This window comes from Pleurodeles waltl, chromosome 12, assembly GCF_031143425.1.
Source record: "Pleurodeles waltl isolate 20211129_DDA chromosome 12, aPleWal1.hap1.20221129, whole genome shotgun sequence".
In the NCBI taxonomy this organism is placed as follows: Eukaryota; Metazoa; Chordata; class Amphibia; order Caudata; family Salamandridae; genus Pleurodeles; species Pleurodeles waltl.
Genome location: NC_090451.1, coordinates 149,624,043 through 149,643,752, shown reverse-complemented (window position 1 = coordinate 149,643,752; position 19,710 = coordinate 149,624,043). Strand labels below are relative to the sequence as shown.

At 43.6% G+C, this 19,710-nt stretch overlaps 1 protein-coding gene across 2 annotated transcripts in view; it reads left to right on the top strand.

Annotated features, from left to right (window-relative positions):
* Positions 1 to 19,710, top strand: part of PELP1 (proline, glutamate and leucine rich protein 1) — a 244,783-nt gene that overhangs the window by 136,189 nt on the left and 88,884 nt on the right. For both annotated transcript variants that reach the window (XM_069216298.1, XM_069216299.1), the window contains one exon: positions 12,990 to 13,149. In XM_069216298.1, the coding sequence (XP_069072399.1) occupies positions 12,990 to 13,149 (160 nt within the window). The remainder of the gene's footprint in view (positions 1 to 12,989; positions 13,150 to 19,710) is intronic.

Here is a 19,710-nt window from a genome sequence, read left to right as displayed (position 1 = left end):
TCAGGTGACCAGTGCCATAGACGCCTCACCTGTGGCTGGGAGCACGTTTCAACCACAACTGGTTATAGTATTTGCAGTGAGAACAGCAGGAATGTCACACCAGTACTTGCAGCTGACAGCTATTCTGTTGCGAATCAGGTTGTTTTTACTAGTTCATTTAAGGCAAAATATGCTTATTGAAGACAGGCAATTTGATCGCCTCTGTACTACATTCAGAAACAGGGGGACTAACTCTACTCAGCTGTCCATGCTGGCTCAAAAGATCTGGCATTGATCCATTCTCAATCACCCTCAGTTTGAAGCTGTTTTCAAGCCGGCAATGTGCCAGCGGTGAATGTTGACTTTGTGAACCGCTAAGTGGGACACATCAAATTCACGAGTGGGCGATGAATCTCCCAGCTACTTCAGAGATGCATTCAGTAATGGGGCTCAGCCACATTTGGTCTGTTCGCCACAGTAGAAAATGCACAATGCCCAAACTTTGCCTCCAGCTACCCATACCTGTGGGCAACACATCATGGATGTTGGTTAGGAATGTTTGCTTACACTTTTACCCATTGCCTCTGATTTGGTATGTAGTGAGGAAAATGAGGCAGATAACCATTGACTAGCATTCTACCTTTGACAACATAGATCAGACCACCGTTTCATTCAGTGATACTGGAAATGTCTGTCCATCTGCTTAAAAGCTACCCATCAAACTGGACCTTCTGACTCAGTATAAAGACAATCTCAGACACCCAAATTAACCTAGCGATTTAGCATCTGAGGTCTTCGAGTTTGGTTACTTAGAGCTGTGTCAGGAATGTGTACAAATCCTGTGTGAGGCACACATGCCCACCATGCGAGCATGCTATGGAAAACATTTGGCAATAAGTAAACCTATAGACCTACTAAGAGCGTTGGTGCAGGACATAATGTATTACCTATTGCACCAGAATAACACTTTTATTTCCTATGCCGATTACTTTTTCATTGTGGGCTCAAGGTTCTGAGAGAGCCTCGAGTAGAGCCAGGCATGATATGAAGTCTCAGGTCATTTTGGGCTCAAGGTTCCAAGAGAGCATAGAGTAGAGCCAGGCATCTGGCTCAAGCCGTCAGGACTCTGTCATGTAATGTCAATTAAGGGGACAAAGGCAAAAGAGCATTTGATTTGACTATCATCAAACAATTTGGTTAAGCAGGAGTATCCGCACCTCTGTAATGTATTTGTTACGCAAAACTTCATTTAGTTTATATCGCCGGAAAAGTCAAGTTCAGATCCTAATATTGCAAATACAATCACCATATGTCTGATACGTCTTACATCGGAAAAAGACGTGTTGCTCAATCCAAGCACAACCAACATTTTGTGTCTTATCCAAGACTTTCGCAGGGCTTCTAAGATCTATTGGAATGTCACCATACAGTGTATTGACAAAGAGCTTTTCACATTTCCTCGTTGTTGTGCATCATGAATCTCTATACTACCATATGATTACCATATCTGGAAGGCATTTAAAGATAAAGGTTCTTGAATGTATCTTTTGTCTGTAAGTCTGAGAGAAATCTGATGCATTAGGGAAATTTTTAACCATTTGAAATGTGTTGCATTCACCCATTTAGGACGTGATTGTACCAGTGAATTAAGAGATGACTGCATTCGAATTTTGGATTGAATAAATTCATGTTTTGTGTGATAAATTACTCCTGATGACGTAAAATCAGTGAGAATACAGAAATGGCTGTCATTAATTAGACAGGTGTGATAACGAATGTCAATTTCCCCTTTAAGGGCGCAATCAGTTGAAGGAGGCCAGTAATGTGGTGATTTCTGATTTGTTTAGTTCACATTGATGACTAGATGTAAAGATTGTGATTCGATAGTTACTTTTTTAATGGAACTGTGTGGGACTGTTAAATTGAGAGGGATGTCCTGGCCAGCACAACGATTGCAAGTACAGTCGTATATGTGCTTGCAGTCTATCTTTTGTCTTGATTTATCTTAGTCCAATGAAAGCATGTTTAATTGTACCATGAATTAAGAGATATGAGTGACCTAGACTTTTGGGATTTCGTAATTTTGTGCAATAAATTGCTCATGATGACGTAGAATCTGTGTGAATACAAAGATGGCTGCCATTAAATAGACTGGCGCGATAGCGAATGACAATTTCCCCTTCTATGGAGCAATCAATTGAAGGACACCAGAGATGTGATTATTTCTGATGTTTTAGTTTACATTGATGACTAGATGTAAAGGTTATGATTGTATTTATTTTAGATTGAGCTATATAGGGTTGTTAAACTGAGAAGAATGTTAAAATGGGCACCATTCGATCACAAGTATAGTCACATAGATGCATGCATTCCTTCTTTTGGCTTTGTCCAATGAATGCATGTTTAATGGTTTTAAAATGGCCTCCCTACCACTGAATACTGCACGTCAGCTGTAATGCGTTTGTGTTTTCTGTGAAAATAAATCATAACCTTCTTGTTCGATGGCATCTGTCGCTGTAGATACGCATGTTCTGCAATAGCTCGCCATCTGGTGTTGGGCCGGAGTGTTACAAGTTGTTTTTGTTCGAAGAAGTCTTTCGAGTCACGGGACCGAGTGACTCCTCCTTTTGTCTCCATTGCGCATGGGCGTCGACTCCATCTTCGATTGTTTTTTTTCCGCCATCGGGTTCGGACGTGTTCCTGTCGCTCCGAGTTTCGGAACGGAACATTAGCTAATTTCGGAAGATTTTCGTCGGTATTGTTGCGTTCGGGATCGGCGTACTTAGATTCCACACCGCATCGAAGATCGAAGAGCTCCGGTGCCCTTCGGGGTAGTTTTTCGATCCCCCGTCGGGGCCTGGTCGGCCCGACCGCGTGCTGAAGAACGCCGATGGAACGGACCCCGTTCCGTTTCTGCCCCAAATGCCACAATAAATACCCCTACACAGACCAACACTTGGTCTGCAACCTGTGCCTGTCACCTGAGCACAGCGAAGACACCTGCGAGGCCTGTCGTGCGTTCCGGTCCCGAAAAACACTCCGAGACCGTCGAGCCAGAAGACTTCAGATGGCGTCCGCACCGACAGCCCAACGGGAGTTCGAAGAAGAGGAAGGTACCTTCTCGATCCAAGACTCAGACTCCGAAGGATTCGACGATACACAAACCGTGAGTAAGACGTCGAAAACCACACAGAGAAACATTTACAAGGCCCAGGGGACGCCACTGCCATCCGGCCATGGCTCCACCCATAAATTCGGTGACCGACCGTCGGCACCGAAAAAGGCCCAAACAGTGCCGAGGTCGTCCGACTCCGGTCGAGACACCGGCACGCAGCCTTCTCGGGACCGAGAAAGTGCTGGAGACAAGCCTCGACACCGAGATGCCGGTGTGGACACGGCTCGACGCCGAGACAGCGGCACCGAAGCAGATCGACGCCGAGAGGTTTCGGCCCCGAAAAAGAAAAAAGTCACCTCGGAGCCGAAAAACCACGCAGACAGGGTTTCGATGCCGAAACAAACTGCAAGCGACCCAGCTTCAGGCTCTTATACAGAAGAGCACTCGCTAACCTCCCAAATGCAAAAGCATAGGTTTGAGGAAGAGCTACAAGCAACTGATGTGGACCATACGCAAAAGCGTATCTTCATACAGCAGGGGACAGGAAAAATAAGCACCCTTCCCCCCATTAGGAGAAAGAGAAGGTTGGAGTTCCAGACTGAACAGACACCACAACCAAAAGTGGCGAAAAGAGTTACCCCACCACCCTCTCCTCCGCCCGTGATTAACGTCTCACCAGCACAAACTCCATCACACTCCCCAGCTCACACCACCATGAGCCAGGGTGACCAAGATCAGGACGCATGGGACCTATACGACGCCCCAGTGTCAGATAACAGTCCGGAGGCATACCCTACGAAGCCATCTCCACCACAAGACAGCACCGCGTATTCTCAAGTGGTGGCTAGAGCAGCACAATTTCACAACGTAAGCCTCCACTCAGAACAGGTCGAGGATGATTTTTTATTCAACACACTCTCCTCCACCCACAGCTCATACCAAAGCCTGCCTATGCTCCCTGGTATGCTCCGGCACGCAAAAGACATCTTTAAGGAGCCGGTCAAAAGTAGGGCAATCACACCAAGGGTGGAAAAAAAGTATAAGGCGCCTCCTACAGACCCGGTTTTCATCACTACACAGCTGCCACCAGACTCTGTCGTTGTAGGAGCAGCTAGGAAAAGGGCCAACTCTCACACATCTGGAGATGCACCACCCCCAGATAAAGAAAGCCGCAAGTTCGATGCAGCTGGTAAAAGAGTCGCAGCACAAGCTGCAAACCAGTGGCGCATCGCAAACTCCCAGGCACTACTTGCGCGCTATGACAGAGCCCACTGGGACGAGATGCAACATCTCATTGAACATCTGCCCAAGGACTTACAAAATAGGGCAAAACAAGTGGTTGAGGAGGGACAGACCATTTCCAACAACCAGATCCGCTCCTCCATGGACGCTGCAGATACAGCTGCACGGACAATTAATACATCTGTAACTATCAGAAGGCATGCATGGCTCCGAACGTCTGGATTTAAACCAGAGATTCAACAAGCAGTTCTCAATCTGCCTTTTAATGAAAAAGAACTGTTCGGTCCAGAATTGGACACAGCGATTGAGAAACTCAAAAAAGATACGGACACTGCCAAAGCCATGGGCGCACTCTACTCCCCGCAGAGCAGAGGGAATTACAGCACATTCCGTAAAACGCCCTTTCGAGGGGGGTTTCGGGGTCAAAGCACACAAGCCAGCACCTCACAAGCAACACCGTCCAGTTACCAGGGACAGTATAGAGGAGGTTTTCGGGGACAATATAGAGGAGGGCAATTCCCTAGAAATAGAGGAAGATTTCAGAGCCCCAAAACCCCTACTACTAAACAGTGACTCACATGTCACTCACCCCCTCCACACAACACCAGTGGGGGGAAGAATAGGTCATTATTACAAAGCATGGGAGGAAATCACTACAGACACTTGGGTTCTAGCAATTATCCAACATGGTTATTGCATAGAATTTCTACAATTCCCACCAAACATACCACCAAAAGCACAAAATTTAACAACACACCATTCCAATCTCCTGGAGATAGAAGTGCAGGCACTATTGCAAAAGAATGCAATCGAATTAGTGCCAAACACACAAATAAACACAGGAGTTTACTCACTGTACTTTCTGATACCTAAGAAGGACAAAACGCTGAGACCAATCCTAGACCTCAGAGTAGTGAACACTTTCATCAAATCAGACCACTTCCACATGGTCACACTACAAGAAGTATTGCCATTGCTAAAACTACACGACTACATGGCAACTTTAGACCTCAAGGATGCTTATTTCCATATACCAATACACCCATCGCACAGGAAATACCTAAGGTTTGTATTCAAAGGAATACATTACCAATTCAAGGTACTGCCTTTCGGATTAACAACCGCACCAAGAGTCTTTACCAAATGTCTAGCGGTAGTCGCTGCACACATAAGAAGGCAGCAAATACATGTGTTCCCATATTTGGACGACTGGCTAATCAAGGCCCATTCGTTCATAGAGTGCTCAAATCACACAAATCAGATCATACAAACCCTCTTCAAACTCGGGTTCACCGTCAACTTTACAAAATCCAACATTCTGCCGCGCAAGGTACAACAATACCTAGGAGCCATAATAGACACATCAAAGGGAGTAGCCACTCCAAGTCCACAAAGAATTCTAAATTTCAACACCATCATACAACGCATGTATCCAACACAAAAGATACAAGCAAAGATGGTATTACAACTCCTAGGCATGATGTCTTCATGCATAGCCATTGTCCCAAACGCAAGACTGCACATGAGGCCCTTACAACAATGCCTAGCATCACAGTGGTCTCAAGCACAGGGTCACCTTCTAGATCTGGTGTTAATAGACCGCCAAACTTACCTCTCGCTTCTGTGGTGGAACAACATAAATTTAAACAAGGGGCGGCCTTTCCAAGACCCAGTGCCACAATACATAATAACAACAGATGCTTCCATGACAGGGTGGGGAGCACACCTCGATCAACACAGCATACAAGGACAATGGAACGTACATCAAACAAAACTGCATATCAATCACCTAGAACTTCTAGCAGTTTTTCAAGCACTAAAAGCTTTCCAACCAATAATAGTTCACAAATACATTCTCGTCAAAACAGACAACATGACAACAATGTATTATCTAAACAAGCAGGGGGGGACGCACTCCACGCAGTTAAGCCTGCTAGCACAAAAGATTTGGCGTTGGGCAATTCACAACCAAATTCGCCTAATAGCACAATTTATACCAGGGATCCAAAATCAACTCGCAGACAATCTCTCTCGAGATCACCAACAGGTCCACGAATGGGAAATTCACCCCCAAATTCTGAACACTTATTTCAAACTCTGGGGAACACCTCAGATAGACTTGTTTGCGACAAGGGAGAACGCAAAATGCCAAAACTTCGCATCCAGATACCCACACGAACAATCCCAAGGCAATGCCCTATGGATGAACTGGTCAGGGATATTTGCTTACGCTTTTCCTCCTCTCCCTCTCCTTCCTTACCTGGTAAACAAACTCAGTCAAAGCAAACTCAAACTCATATTGATAGCACCAACTTGGGCAAGGCAACCCTGGTACACAACGCTGCTAGACCTATCAGTGGTACCCTGCATCAAATTGCCCAACAGGCCAGATCTGTTGACACAGCACAACCAAAAGATCAGACACCCAGATCCAGCATCGCTGAATCTAGCAATCTGGCTCCTGAAATCCTAGAATTCGGGCACTTACAACTTACCCAAGAATGTATGGAAGTCATAAAACAAGCCAGAAGGCCATCCACCAGGCACTGCTATGCAAGTAAATGGAAGAGGTTTGTTTGCTACTGCCATATTAATCAAATACAACCATTACACACAACTCCAGAACATGTAGTGGGTTACTTGCTTCACTTACAAAAATCTAACCTAGCTTTCTCTTCCATTAAAATACACCTTGCAGCAATATCTGCATACCTGCAGACTACCTATTCAACTTCCCTATATAAGATACCAGTCATTAAAGCATTCATGGAGGGCCTTAGGAGAATTATACCGCCAAGAACACCACCTGTTCCTTCATGGAACCTAAATGTTGTCCTAACTAGACTTATGGGTCCACCTTTTGAACCCATGCACTCCTGCGACATACAGTTCCTAACCTGGAAGGTGGCATTTCTCATCGCCATTACTTCCCTAAGAAGAGTAAGCGAGATTCAGGCGTTTACAATACAGGAACCTTTTATACAACTACACAAAAATAAAGTCGTCCTAAGGACCAATCCTAAATTTTTGCCAAAGGTTATTTCACCGTTCCATCTAAATCAAACAGTGGAACTTCCAGTGTTTTTTCCACAGCCAGATACCGTAGCTGAAAGGGCACTACATACATTAGATGTCAAAAGAGCATTGATGTATTACATTGACAGAACAAAAAACATCAGAAAGACTAAACAACTATTTATTGCATTTCAAAAACCTCATGCAGGAAACCCAATATCAAAACAAGGTATAGCCAGATGGATAGTTAAATGCATCCAAATCTGCTACCTTAAAGCTAAACGACAGCTGCCCATTACACCAAGGGCACACTCAACCAGAAAGAAAGGTGCTACCATGGCCTTTCTAGGAAACATCCCAATGCAAGAAATATGTAAGGCAGCCACATGGTCTACGCCTCACACATTCACCAAGCACTACTGTGTAGATGTGTTATCCGCACAACAAGCCACAGTAGGTCAAGCCGTATTAAGAACATTATTTCAGACTACTTCCACTCCTACAGGCTGATCCACCGCTTTTGGGGAAATAACTGCTTACTAGTCTATGCAGAACATGCGTATCTACAGCGACAGATGCCATCGAACTGAAAATGTCACTTACCCAGTGTACATCTGTTCGTGGCATCAGTCGCAGTAGATTCGCATGTGCCCACCCGCCTCCCCGGGAGCCTGTAGCAGTTTGGAAGTTACCTTCAATTATTTATATATGTATCATCTCAACCTTAAATAGGTGCATACTTAGTCACTCCATTGCATGGGCACTATTACTACAATTCAACTCCTACCTCACCCTCTGCGGGGAAAAACAATCGAAGATGGAGTCGACGCCCATGCGCAATGGAGACAAAAGGAGGAGTCACTCGGTCCCGTGACTCGAAAGACTTCTTCGAACAAAAACAACTTGTAACACTCCGGCCCAACACCAGATGGCGAGCTATTGCAGAACATGCGAATCTACTGCGACTGATGCCACGAACAGATGTACACTGGGTAAGTGACATTTTCATTACCCCACAAGTGCCCATCAACCTCTTTTTGTGTGTGTTCATATATATATGTGTGTGTGTGTGTGTGTGTATATATATATATATATATGTGTGTGGGTGTTCGTTGCATGTGTAGCTGCAGCTACACATGCTTTGCATAAGTCCGCCATCTAGTGTTGGGCTCGGAGTGTTACAAGTTGTTTTTCTTCAGAAGAAGGTTTTCGAGTCATAAGATTGAGTGACTCCTCCTCTTGGTGATAGTGCGCATGGGCATCAAGTCCTTTGTTAGATTGTTTTCTTTTCTGCCGTCTGGTTCGGACGTGTTTCCTCTCGCTCCGGTAGGTCTCGGTTCGGTACTTTCTGAACTTCTCCCTTTTTTGCGTTTTCTAAACTGACATTCGATCCGATTGAAATCATTTGGGTCGAATAAACGCCCTTTTTCGGGCGACCTCACCCATCCTGGGCCTACTTCGAAGCGTGCCTGTCGAACAATGTCAGGCTGATGGAATGGACTCAGTTTTGCTTTTGCCCTCGGTATCATGCAAAGTTCCCATACACTGATCAGCACTCTGGGTGCAATCTGTCTTTCTCTGGATCAAGAGAAGAAAGCTGTGAGCAGTGTCGATCCTTTCGCTCAAAGAAGACTCTTAGGGAACGAAGAACACGTCTGTTGGAGATGGCATCTAAGTCATCGGAACTAATGCCCAACATCTTCGGGGAAGAACACGCACAAGAAGAAATGGCTCATCACACAAACAGTTTCCATCACAGACTCCGATTCGGACCGAGATTCTGATGGAGGCAGCCATTCCATCCCACCGGCACTATACATGAGTACATCAGCCGCTTCCCATCAACAGAAAGCAGCCAAAAAGACTTCAGGACTGGTCTTGGGTACCCCCACTGCTTCCCAGCCATGGTTGGACACGAAAAATACAATCAGATGACCCACGTTCGGGTTTGGCACCGAAACACAAGACCAAAGTGCATTCGGTGTCAACCAAACAGCTTGACATACTTGTTTCGGGATCGAGCCAAAATTCAGAGACTTCCACCTCAGAGCCGAAAAAAGTACCAATGCTTTCGGAGCAACATTTTCAGCACGACTCAAACATTCGGTTTCCAAACTTTTGGAGCTGAAACCTGTGGGTGGAAAATATGCTCCAGTTACTGAGGAGGCTTCTGAAATAAGGCCCATATTGGAAGTAATGGAGGCTAAGCAGCAAAAAATCCATATACATAAGGACACAGGAAGAATAATAGCTTCCCCCCCCTCCAACAATTAAGAGAAAATTTACTTTTCAAGAGACTGTAGAAACTGGGCCTCCACCTGCTAAAATATTTAAACAAAAGGGGAAACCATAGGCGCCACAACAGCCTTTACAACCACATTCTCCTTTACTCCCTGCTTCTCCACCACCAAATACTCCACCACCACCACATTCACCTACAGAATTTTCACCACAATCCCCTATGTCAACACATGGGGATGATTTATATTATACTCGTCAAGATATAGACCCACAGGACTTATATGATTCAGATCCCATCCCTTCTAATGATCCCAATTTAAACCCCGCAAGACCATCCCTACCTGAAGATGCCTCTGCTTAGAATTAGGTCATAGCTAGGGCAGCTGCGTATCACAAGTTACAATTACACACTGATTCCATTGATGATTTCTTATTTAATACACTAACATCTAGGGAGTATCAGTGTCTTCCTAGGCTACCAGGCATCCTTAAACATAGAGAGGACATTTTCCAGTAGCCGGTAAAATCTAGCATTATTACACCAAGGGTGGATAAAAAGTGTAACCCTGCACCCTCTGATACGGTTTTTATTAGAGGTCAGTTGCCACCTGACTATAGCAGTGCAGCAAGGAAAAGGGCAAATAGCCAGTCTACAGGGGATGCTCCTCCGGACAGGGATAGTTGTAAATTTGATGCAGCTTGGAAAAGAGTAGCAACTAAAGATGCTAACTACTAGAATATTGCAAACTCTCAGGCACTGTAGGCACGATCTGATAGGGCTCCTAGGGGCGAAATGGAAGATTTGTTACAGTACCTTCCACCAGAAAAGGACACAACAGGTAGTAACAGAGGGGTGTAGGCCATTTCTAATAATCTGTTATAGATGCAGCAGATACAGCGGCAAGGGGTATCAACACCAGTATTATCATTAGAAGGCACACATGGTTAAGGACTTAAGGGTATACTCCAGAAATGCAACAGGCAATGTTAAATATGCCTTTTGATAAGCAACATCTATTTGGGGCACAAGTTAATACCACCATAGAAAATCTGAAAAAAGACTGATGCAGCTAAAGCAATGGGTGCCCTTTACACTACACCTACTGGAGTACTTTTCGCAGGCTCCAGTTTAGGGGTGGTTTTAAACCATCAGAGCCATCTGCATCCAAACAGAAACAAGGCCACATTTTAAACAGCGGCTCCTTTAGAATCTCTTAAAGAGGAAATCATTATAAAGGGAAAGGCAAATCAACCGCCCCAAGAGGTTCCTCCCACTTAGCCAAAAGTGATTTCTTCCAGATCCCCACAGAGCATATATCCCCTGTGGGAGGAAGACTGGTAAATTTTTAGCCACTATGGCACAACATTACTACAGATCAATGAGTTCTATCAATTATCCAACATGGTTATTGCCTTGAACTTATCTCTACTCCACCAAACATTCCCCCTAGCTTGCACAAACTTTCTCTGGAACATCTCAACTTATTAAAACAGGAGGTACAATCACATCTACTCAAAGGTACCATAGAGATGGTACCTATATCCCAACAAAGGTCAGGAGTGTATTCTTTAATCTTCCTAATACCAAAGAAAGATGGTACTCTAAGACCAATCTTAGACCCCTCAATCAGTACATTCTGTCAGAACACTTTCACGTGGTCACTCTACAGGACGTCATTCCCCCTACTACAAAAACAAGATTACATGACAGCATTAGATCTAAAAGATTCTTATTTCCACAGTACCATACATCCAGCACATTGCAAATTTCTAAGGTTTGTTATAGCAGGAAAACAATACCAGCTCAAAGTACTACCCTTTGGAGTAAGAACAGCGCCAAGGGTATTCACCAAATGCCTAACAGTGGTTGCAGCATTCCTCAGAAGATAACACATACATGTCTTTCTGTGTCTGGACGACTTTCTCATAAAAGCCAGCATAATTCAAACATGTCAACAGCACACACAGTATACAGTGGACACCCTACACAAACTAGGATACACAATCAATTATCAAAAATCTCACCTGCAGCCAGCACAAATACAACCATATCTGGGAGCAATTCTGAACACTCAATCAGCATTAGCATACCCAAACCCAGTGAGAATTCAAACTTTTCACTATCTCATTGCACAATACACAATTCACAAAACATTTCTACACTCTACTTCACCCGTCTGCGGGAAAGCAATCTAACAAAAGACTCAATGCCCATGCACACTTTCACCGAGAGGAGTCACCACTCGATCTCGTGACTCGAAAACCTTCTTCAAAGAAAAACAACTTGCAACACTCCGAGCCCAACACTAGATGGTGAACTTATGCAAAGTATGTGAATCAGCAGCACTGCATGCCACAAATAGATGTCTACTGGGTAAGTAACATTATATATATAATTTACCTTGTTATAGAAAGTGTGCTTTTTGTGATTTGGTGTAAATCCGTTCAGTAGTTTTTGAGAAATTAAGGTTCGAATTGTATATTTCACACCGTGGCGGATCTGCAAACTCAAACATGCATTGTGACTGGCTCATCACAAGAAACATTGCACCCACCAACTTATGACTTGGTCCCCAAGTCCTAAAAACTAAAATAATACAAGATATAAAGGGGGCAGGCTAGGGGCACACTAGCCTTCCAGTCCTTGTGGGGTGGGTGTCAGAGGGAACCCCTGGGGTCAAATTGGAAAAAAACAATGATTTGGGGTGTTCTGTGGATCCATCGCAGAGCCCAGCACAACACCCCTGGGACTTTGAGGTGGATCCGCACATCTGGAGTGATTCTTCAGTGTGTCACTGAGTGTCTCAGTGGACCCGCGGATTTATGGAACCCTCCTAGAAAAATAAAGAAGGCTGTTAGGTGCCCAACCCCTTGCTGTGCACGGCCAAAGTCTGTACACGGCGTGGGCTTAGGCTCTTGCCCTACGTCTAACCCCACACCGCTCACAGTGATGGACTTCTACTTTATGTTAAAAACCCTAGAAATTCACTGGAAACACCAAAGGTTAAAGTGATATTATAGTTAGTTATGCTAATAATATCTTACTTTGCATTTTAAAAATAAAACTTAAAATGTACTGAAAAAAAACAAGATTAAAGGGATGCTATAGTTAGGTGAAAATGTCAGTTAAAACATACCATTTTAAACAAACAAAAACACTGATATTCACCAGTTATAGTTTTACTTAAAGATAGAAGACTCTTTATTATTAACACATGGCAATTATCACGTGTGGTTAGGTGCAGAGGGAACACTGCAGGCAGGGAAACCTGCACCTTTAGTTGACAAGCTAACCTGGACTTGAGCGCTCCAGAACTGAAGGGTGGTCTTGCATTCTTTCCTTTGAGGTGTCTCCACACATGCCATCCCCTCAGATAGTGTTTTTTGATTTTTGCAGCTGAAAGGTGGACATGTGGGAGCTGACATAACAGGGAGTTCTGGGAAGCCAGCTTCAAAGAAGCAGAAGATGGGCGACATGGAAGACTCATCTGAGCTGCAGAGCCATCGGAAGCATGATGCCAATGCCAATAGTGATGTGTGCAGCGGAGCTCTCAAAGGTACAAACTGAGACAATAGCTACATTCAGTAAAGTGTCCCATATTCCTCTGTCCGATGATCAGAAAATGCATCCACATGCTAATATTTGTGGAATAACCACTGTACACATCCACACAATAGTCAATGGGGATTTGCAGCACATCACGAAGTAGGAGAAAATACCTTTAGCCATATAGATTATTTTTTAAGAAAGGAAGATGCAGTCTTGCAGAGATCATTTTTTTAGGCCAACTAATGTGTTTGGTTGCTTACTTTCACAGCACATATAGCGCTTTGTCAACCTGAGGAAAGTGTGCTGTGGAAAGCAAGCATTAATAATGAATAGGGCAAAAACATATTGCCACAGCATTGTCTTTCTGATTGTATTTAAAATGGAACGCACAAATACCAAACACTTGGTGCCATGTAACATATTGTCACTCACTGAGTATTAGCCACAGTTTTATCAGGTGTCACACATTGTCGCTCATGGGGCTAGGGTAGTCATGTCTGAATGTAGTCTGCCTTGTTACAAGTTACATAGTGCAAGATTCACTCTCTTGGTTTCTTAGCACTTGCTGTGCAACATATGACTAGCTCTAGAAAGAATTTTGTCAACGAGGCTGATTAAACTTACGGAAGCAGTTATAAATGGGCCATATAGTATAAAATACCAATACCACAGAAGCCATGAAACCTTGTTAGGGAAATACTTTACAATCCTTATAGCTGGAGATTATTGGTGCAGGATTGAGTGACGAGAACTGGTGACACTTGTGTTCAATGAATGCACACTTTAGGTGATTCTCCATCGTTTAGGGATGTCCGGTGACACTGTACTCATAGATTGGGCAATGATCAAATAAGTGGCCTAAAAAACCCAATCTTGAGAAGACCAAGGGTTAGTAACTCGTGAAATCATGGAGGGATGCAGCAAGGAAGAATAACCTTCAAAAATTGTGAAGCCATTCCCCAGTCATCTGTATGAAAAATCTGAAACATTTTGAAGTGCTCGTGCGTGTAACCAGGTAACCATCATTCAGGGTAAAGTCTCATATACAGGTAGTGTCCAATTGAGAGTCAGCCAAGTCTCTGACAGAAGCGATCTTAAGGAAAGTGAGTTTTATGTGTGTTGAATTCAAACAATTTCAGATCCAGTCCTGTACATTCACCATAGATAGCTAAAATGTCTCTGCTGACAAACCATTGGCCATCATTAACTGCAGAAGGACCGGAGTGTGTGTGTGTGTCTGTGTGTGTGTATATGTAATATGACAATCTGTTACACCCCAGGCTTAATGTAACTTCATGGTATTTCAAATATTCAAAGATCTCTGTAATGATTCTAAGGACTTGAACTTTTTAACTGTCACTTCTGTGCACAGAAAGAAATGTGCTCAGTAAGAAAATGGCAAGAAAATTAAATGGCACCCTCTTGTATGTCAGTAGAAAAAATGAGATCAACTAATGTTCAGTGTCAGGTGTCACAGCCAAAGAAAACATCCCACATAATGATAACTTGGTGGCATGCAGCTGCAGTAAACGTAGGTTTGCAGCATGAATCCTTTATGGATTTTCATGCTGTGCATTAGTCTACCATTTAGTGCTTGGGTCTGGAGAGTCCCTATTTTCTCTCTCTCTTTTTTTTTTTTTTTTCTTTGACACCCCTCTATGATGCCAAACATATGCAGCCAATGCCCCACTGTATTGTTTCCATCTTTCTGTTGGCTTTAGAAGCATGTTCCCCAGCTGCAGGTGGCACCTTAGGCAAGTGGATGGTGCCGAATGAGAGTGGAAAAGGACACACTTGTCAGCACAAATATTGGGCATCAAAGAAAACAGGAATACTCTAACAAAAACATGCGGGTCAGAGAATGTATGTTCAGGATGGTGTGAGCGTCTCCTAGAAATCAAAACTAGCCCCTTTAAATTTTGCCCGAAGTGTCATCTTAAGCTGCCTAAAAACGCCAAATTTAATAATGAGCATAGCTTTATTTTGGTTAAAAAAACATAAAAGCACATATACAAAATACAATAATAAATATGAATAAAAACAATGCATATTACACAGCCCATGATACAAAAATACAAGAATATATTCCTTTTGCCCAGTGAAACCCTCATTTTAATAAATCACAGGATATAGTGTCACAATATTTGCCAGGGAACATCCCAAAAGTAATGGTACCCCTGCTTATCTCTTATAAAATGTCACAAGCACTTAATATATATCTAAAGTACGTTGCTGATTACCTGCTTTTTATGGATTATCCAGGCCGAATACAAAAATGTAGGTAGGCTGAGGGGGAACCACCTTGCGCCTATCCGCTTTTAGCTACCTAATGGCTGGTCCAAGGGTTCCAACACCGAGGAGCTTGCATGTTAGAGTGCTCCACTTCCTCCTTGGATTCCTATATGCCTCACAAAAGAAGAAAACATGCACGATTGTTTCAGGGGCACTGCCATAAGCTGGGCAAACAGTACTTAAGGTACTATTACCACTCCACCTTGACAAAAACTCTAGCATAGGAAAGGTCCCATATCTGAATTTAAAGGCTCTCCTGATTATAAGGGTCTCTAGGTGCAAGCAGGAGTTACAGGTTTCCATTATAAATCTACCCTCACAGGGGAATGTTTGGCAGTGGTTGACTCCTTCCAACAGATGAGAGACAAGACAGACAAAGCAATGAGGCCCCACATTTCATAGGATCCTTTTGAAGAGGACCTAACCTTACCAGAAAGCATTTGGACAGATGAGGTGCCCAGTACTTAAGAAACCCCGCGCTCACAACCGTCCTGCATACCGAGCACAAGCATCAGGTGGCAGTACCCAACAGTGCCTAGACAGCCCTTTTATGGCAGGTCAAGGGGCAAAGGCCAGACTCTCAGTAGGTTAGCCTCTGCCCCAGCTTACTCACAAACAAGGGCCTTTAACATGAAACATCAGCTGGGTACAGACGGGGATTTTTCTTCCAGCAGTGGAGAGGCATTACCTATGACAAATGGGTACTCATCATAAGGCAGGCCTGCCACATAGAGCTAGAACACATACAACTGAATGTCAAGCAAAGGGCTTACACAGGTGAGAAATTGTGATTTCTGGAACAAAAGATCAAACACATCCTTCAAAAGGGAGCAACAGCGGAGGTACCATTCAGTGAACACAACCACTTTCTCATCCCAAAACAAAATGTATGATGCGACCCATCACAGCTCTCTCATCTGTGATCAAGTTCATCAAAATTCGGTAGTTCAAGATGCCCACAATGCAAGAAGTAGTCTGCTACAAAGGGAAGGAATCTACATAAACCTCACAGATGCCTACCTCATATACCACTGAACAACAAGCGTTGAATACCTCTGCTTTGTGGTAAGCAGTTCACATTACCAGTTCAGTGCTCCTATTTTGGATGAAATTAGCACCAATGGTGTTTACGAGATCTCTTGTTCTGGGGACAGCTCACTTGAGAAGACATGGAATAAGTTAACTTAGAGCTAAGGCATAGTACAGACAGGGTAGCAAACTCTCCACAAATTAGAGTTCACCTTGAACTTGGAAAAACTCATCACTGGCACAGTTGAAAGAAAAGATGTTCCTGGGTGCAAAACTGACATCACTGACAGTGGGAACAGTGATGGGTATGTTGGCCTCATGCATTCCACCAAACGCCTTTACCAGAATCCATGAGACCAATGCAAGAATGGCTGCAGAGCTAATGGTCACAATCAATAGGGGACCCGGACCATTGTTACAGGGACAGCTCAGAGAGAGAAGCAGTGGTGGAAAGTGGTAAATCTCACAACAGGCGGCCCCTTAAATCAGCAGGCCCTTGTAGTTTGGACTCTTGCTCTGAGCAAGACTGCTGGTTTAAGGATGACAGTACTTTTGTTTGTAGGCGACCAGCCACCAACGATGGTGTTTAGGCACTAATTTACGGATACCCTGACTATCACTGTCTCACAGACAACAGGTACCCTAAGTACCATTATACAGAGACGTCCGTGGTCTTTGGGAGAATCCTCCTCAGCTGAAAAGGTAACACCTGATTAAGCTGTAGGTTGTTCGAGCTTGAACTCATAAAAGGACTTTACTACCCATTTTTGGTGTTCCGTTTCTCTAAACAAATATGGCTGATGCCATTGACATTCCTGAAAATGCTAGACAAGCACTAACACAACATTTATTAACGCATGGCCTTACGCTCAGTGACTGTTACAACAGATGCCGTCCTGCACGGTTTGAGGTGTACACATAAGGAAACTAAATATCATGGGTCAATGGAACACACAAGAGACAATGCAGCACATAAACAGGCCTAAGCTCAAGACAGTGTAGCTTACACTGAAAGTCTTTCACAAATGTATCAAAGGAAGAGTTGTGCAGGTACAAACAGACAACATGACCACAATGTTTTACCTCAACCAATAGGAGGGAACGAGATCATATGTGCTATCCACACTAGCAAAGGACATATGGAAATGGGCAACATAGAGAAGAATATCACTGCTAGCCACACAAACACTACATCCCAAGAGTTTGCGTCCAATTACTCGCACCTCTTATCTCAGGGAATAACTTATCGATAGACTAGTCAAGAAAATTGGCATTCACTTAAACCCTCCCAATCCCTTGTATCCACTACTACCTCAGGTCAGCAACCTTGAAGATGATCCTGGAAGCTCCACAGTGGGCCTGACAAATGCGGACCTGGTAAAACAGCACAAAACATGATAATAAAGATTCCAGGTTTTTTAGAACCTGTTGTCAAAAGGGGGGGTTGGGAGATATGTCTTCCAGAACCAACCTGCCCCACTCTTGCAGCATGGTTCCTGAGGATTTAGAACTTGGTCATCTGTGCCTACCACACAAATGTGTGGAAGTATCTAGGGAGTCTAGAAGTCCAGCAACATACAAATAGTACACAGCCAAGTGGAATAGATTGATGTACTGGTGCAGAAAAGAGAACTTAACTGACCCTGACTGGGATTCTGGCCATACTCTGACACCTAAAGCACCTGCTAGAAGGCACTTGGGGTAAAAGCCTCTTTCCCGACCCAGTAGCCAAGAGATTCTTACATTGCACTGCCACTGTCAATGTGAAAATTGAACCTATTGCCAACACTACTAATGAAGGTTCCATGTGAACCCATGCATAAATCAAGACTAACATTTCTCACAATTCAAACCGCATTTCCAACTGCCATCACCCCAGTATGAAGGTTACGCAAATTGCCAAAGCTCCTAGTACAGGAACAAAACATACAAGTGCAGAAACATAGGATGGTCATGAAGACTAACCCACAGTTTCTCCCGAAGTTGGTATCTCATTTTCATGTGAACCAATCAATACAAAAACCAACAGCCAGACACAGGCAGGAAAAGTGCTGCAAAGGCTAGATTTCAGGAGAGCAGTAACATATTACCTGCAGAAAGACAAAAAATACTAGGCAAGGAAAACAGTTGTTTTTCTCATTAGCACCAGTAAACAAGCGGTTGCCGGTTTCCAAAGGTGCCATTGTGCATATACGGATAGTCCATTCAAATGAACGTGTTACAATCTTGCATGGAAAACGCTGCTTAACAAACTAGTAGCACTTTCCACAAGGATAATTGCTAATTCCTCCACAAATGGCATATGCGTGGCTGGGATATGGTAATCTCTTGATATCTTTACAAACCGCTACAGTGTGGGCATCCATGTTAATAGGGAGGCCGAGGAGGATCAAAATGTTTTACGACACCTATTTGCAAACACCTTGTCACTTCAACCCAGACTGCCAAGTAATACTACTGCATAATCGGTTCCCCGCCACACTGCAAAAGAAATGGGTTATTTAGCAACAGCAATATTTTTGCAGCTTGAAGAATTTTACGGCATTTAATGTGATTCTTCAACATCAATAGAAATGGGTGTGAGCAAGGGTTAAAAAAGGATACATTAAATAACTAAAAACCCCTAGAACAGCATGTCACTGAGAAGAGAAAAAAGATTCTGTAGATGGCTACCAAGCACTGGAGTATTAGTGGCATCCTTGGGCATGGCACTTCCCATCTACTGTTTGACACCCAAAGAAACAGAAAAAATAAATTAATTAAAATAGTGCTGCAGAGCATGTGAATCCTGAATAGTCTTTAACCCTTTTGCTGCTAGGCCTTAACATGTCCCCCGCACACCTCCCAGTGCTGAGCCTTTGTTGGGGGTATTTGGGGTAGTTTGCTCTTAGGCACTCATAACTTTTTGTCCTCATCACCTATCCAAGCCAAATCTGTGTCCTTTTTTCCCATCATCCTCTGGATTTCAAAGGTACCAGATTTGTGGATTCCCCCGGAGGGGACCAATAATTTAGCCAAAATATAGCTAAATTTTGTTTTGTTTTTTTTGGGAACAAAGGGCTGGAGAAGAAAGTGGTGATTTTTTTATTTATTTTTTCCTTCGGTCCCCTCCTTCCAGTCGGTGGTAGGAATGGGTGTGGAAACCCATGGTGGATTCCGGAAAGCTATACATTTCTGAAAACTAGACAAAATTCTGAATTCAACAATGGGTTTTTGCATAGATTGTTCAAGATTTCCCAAAAGAAAA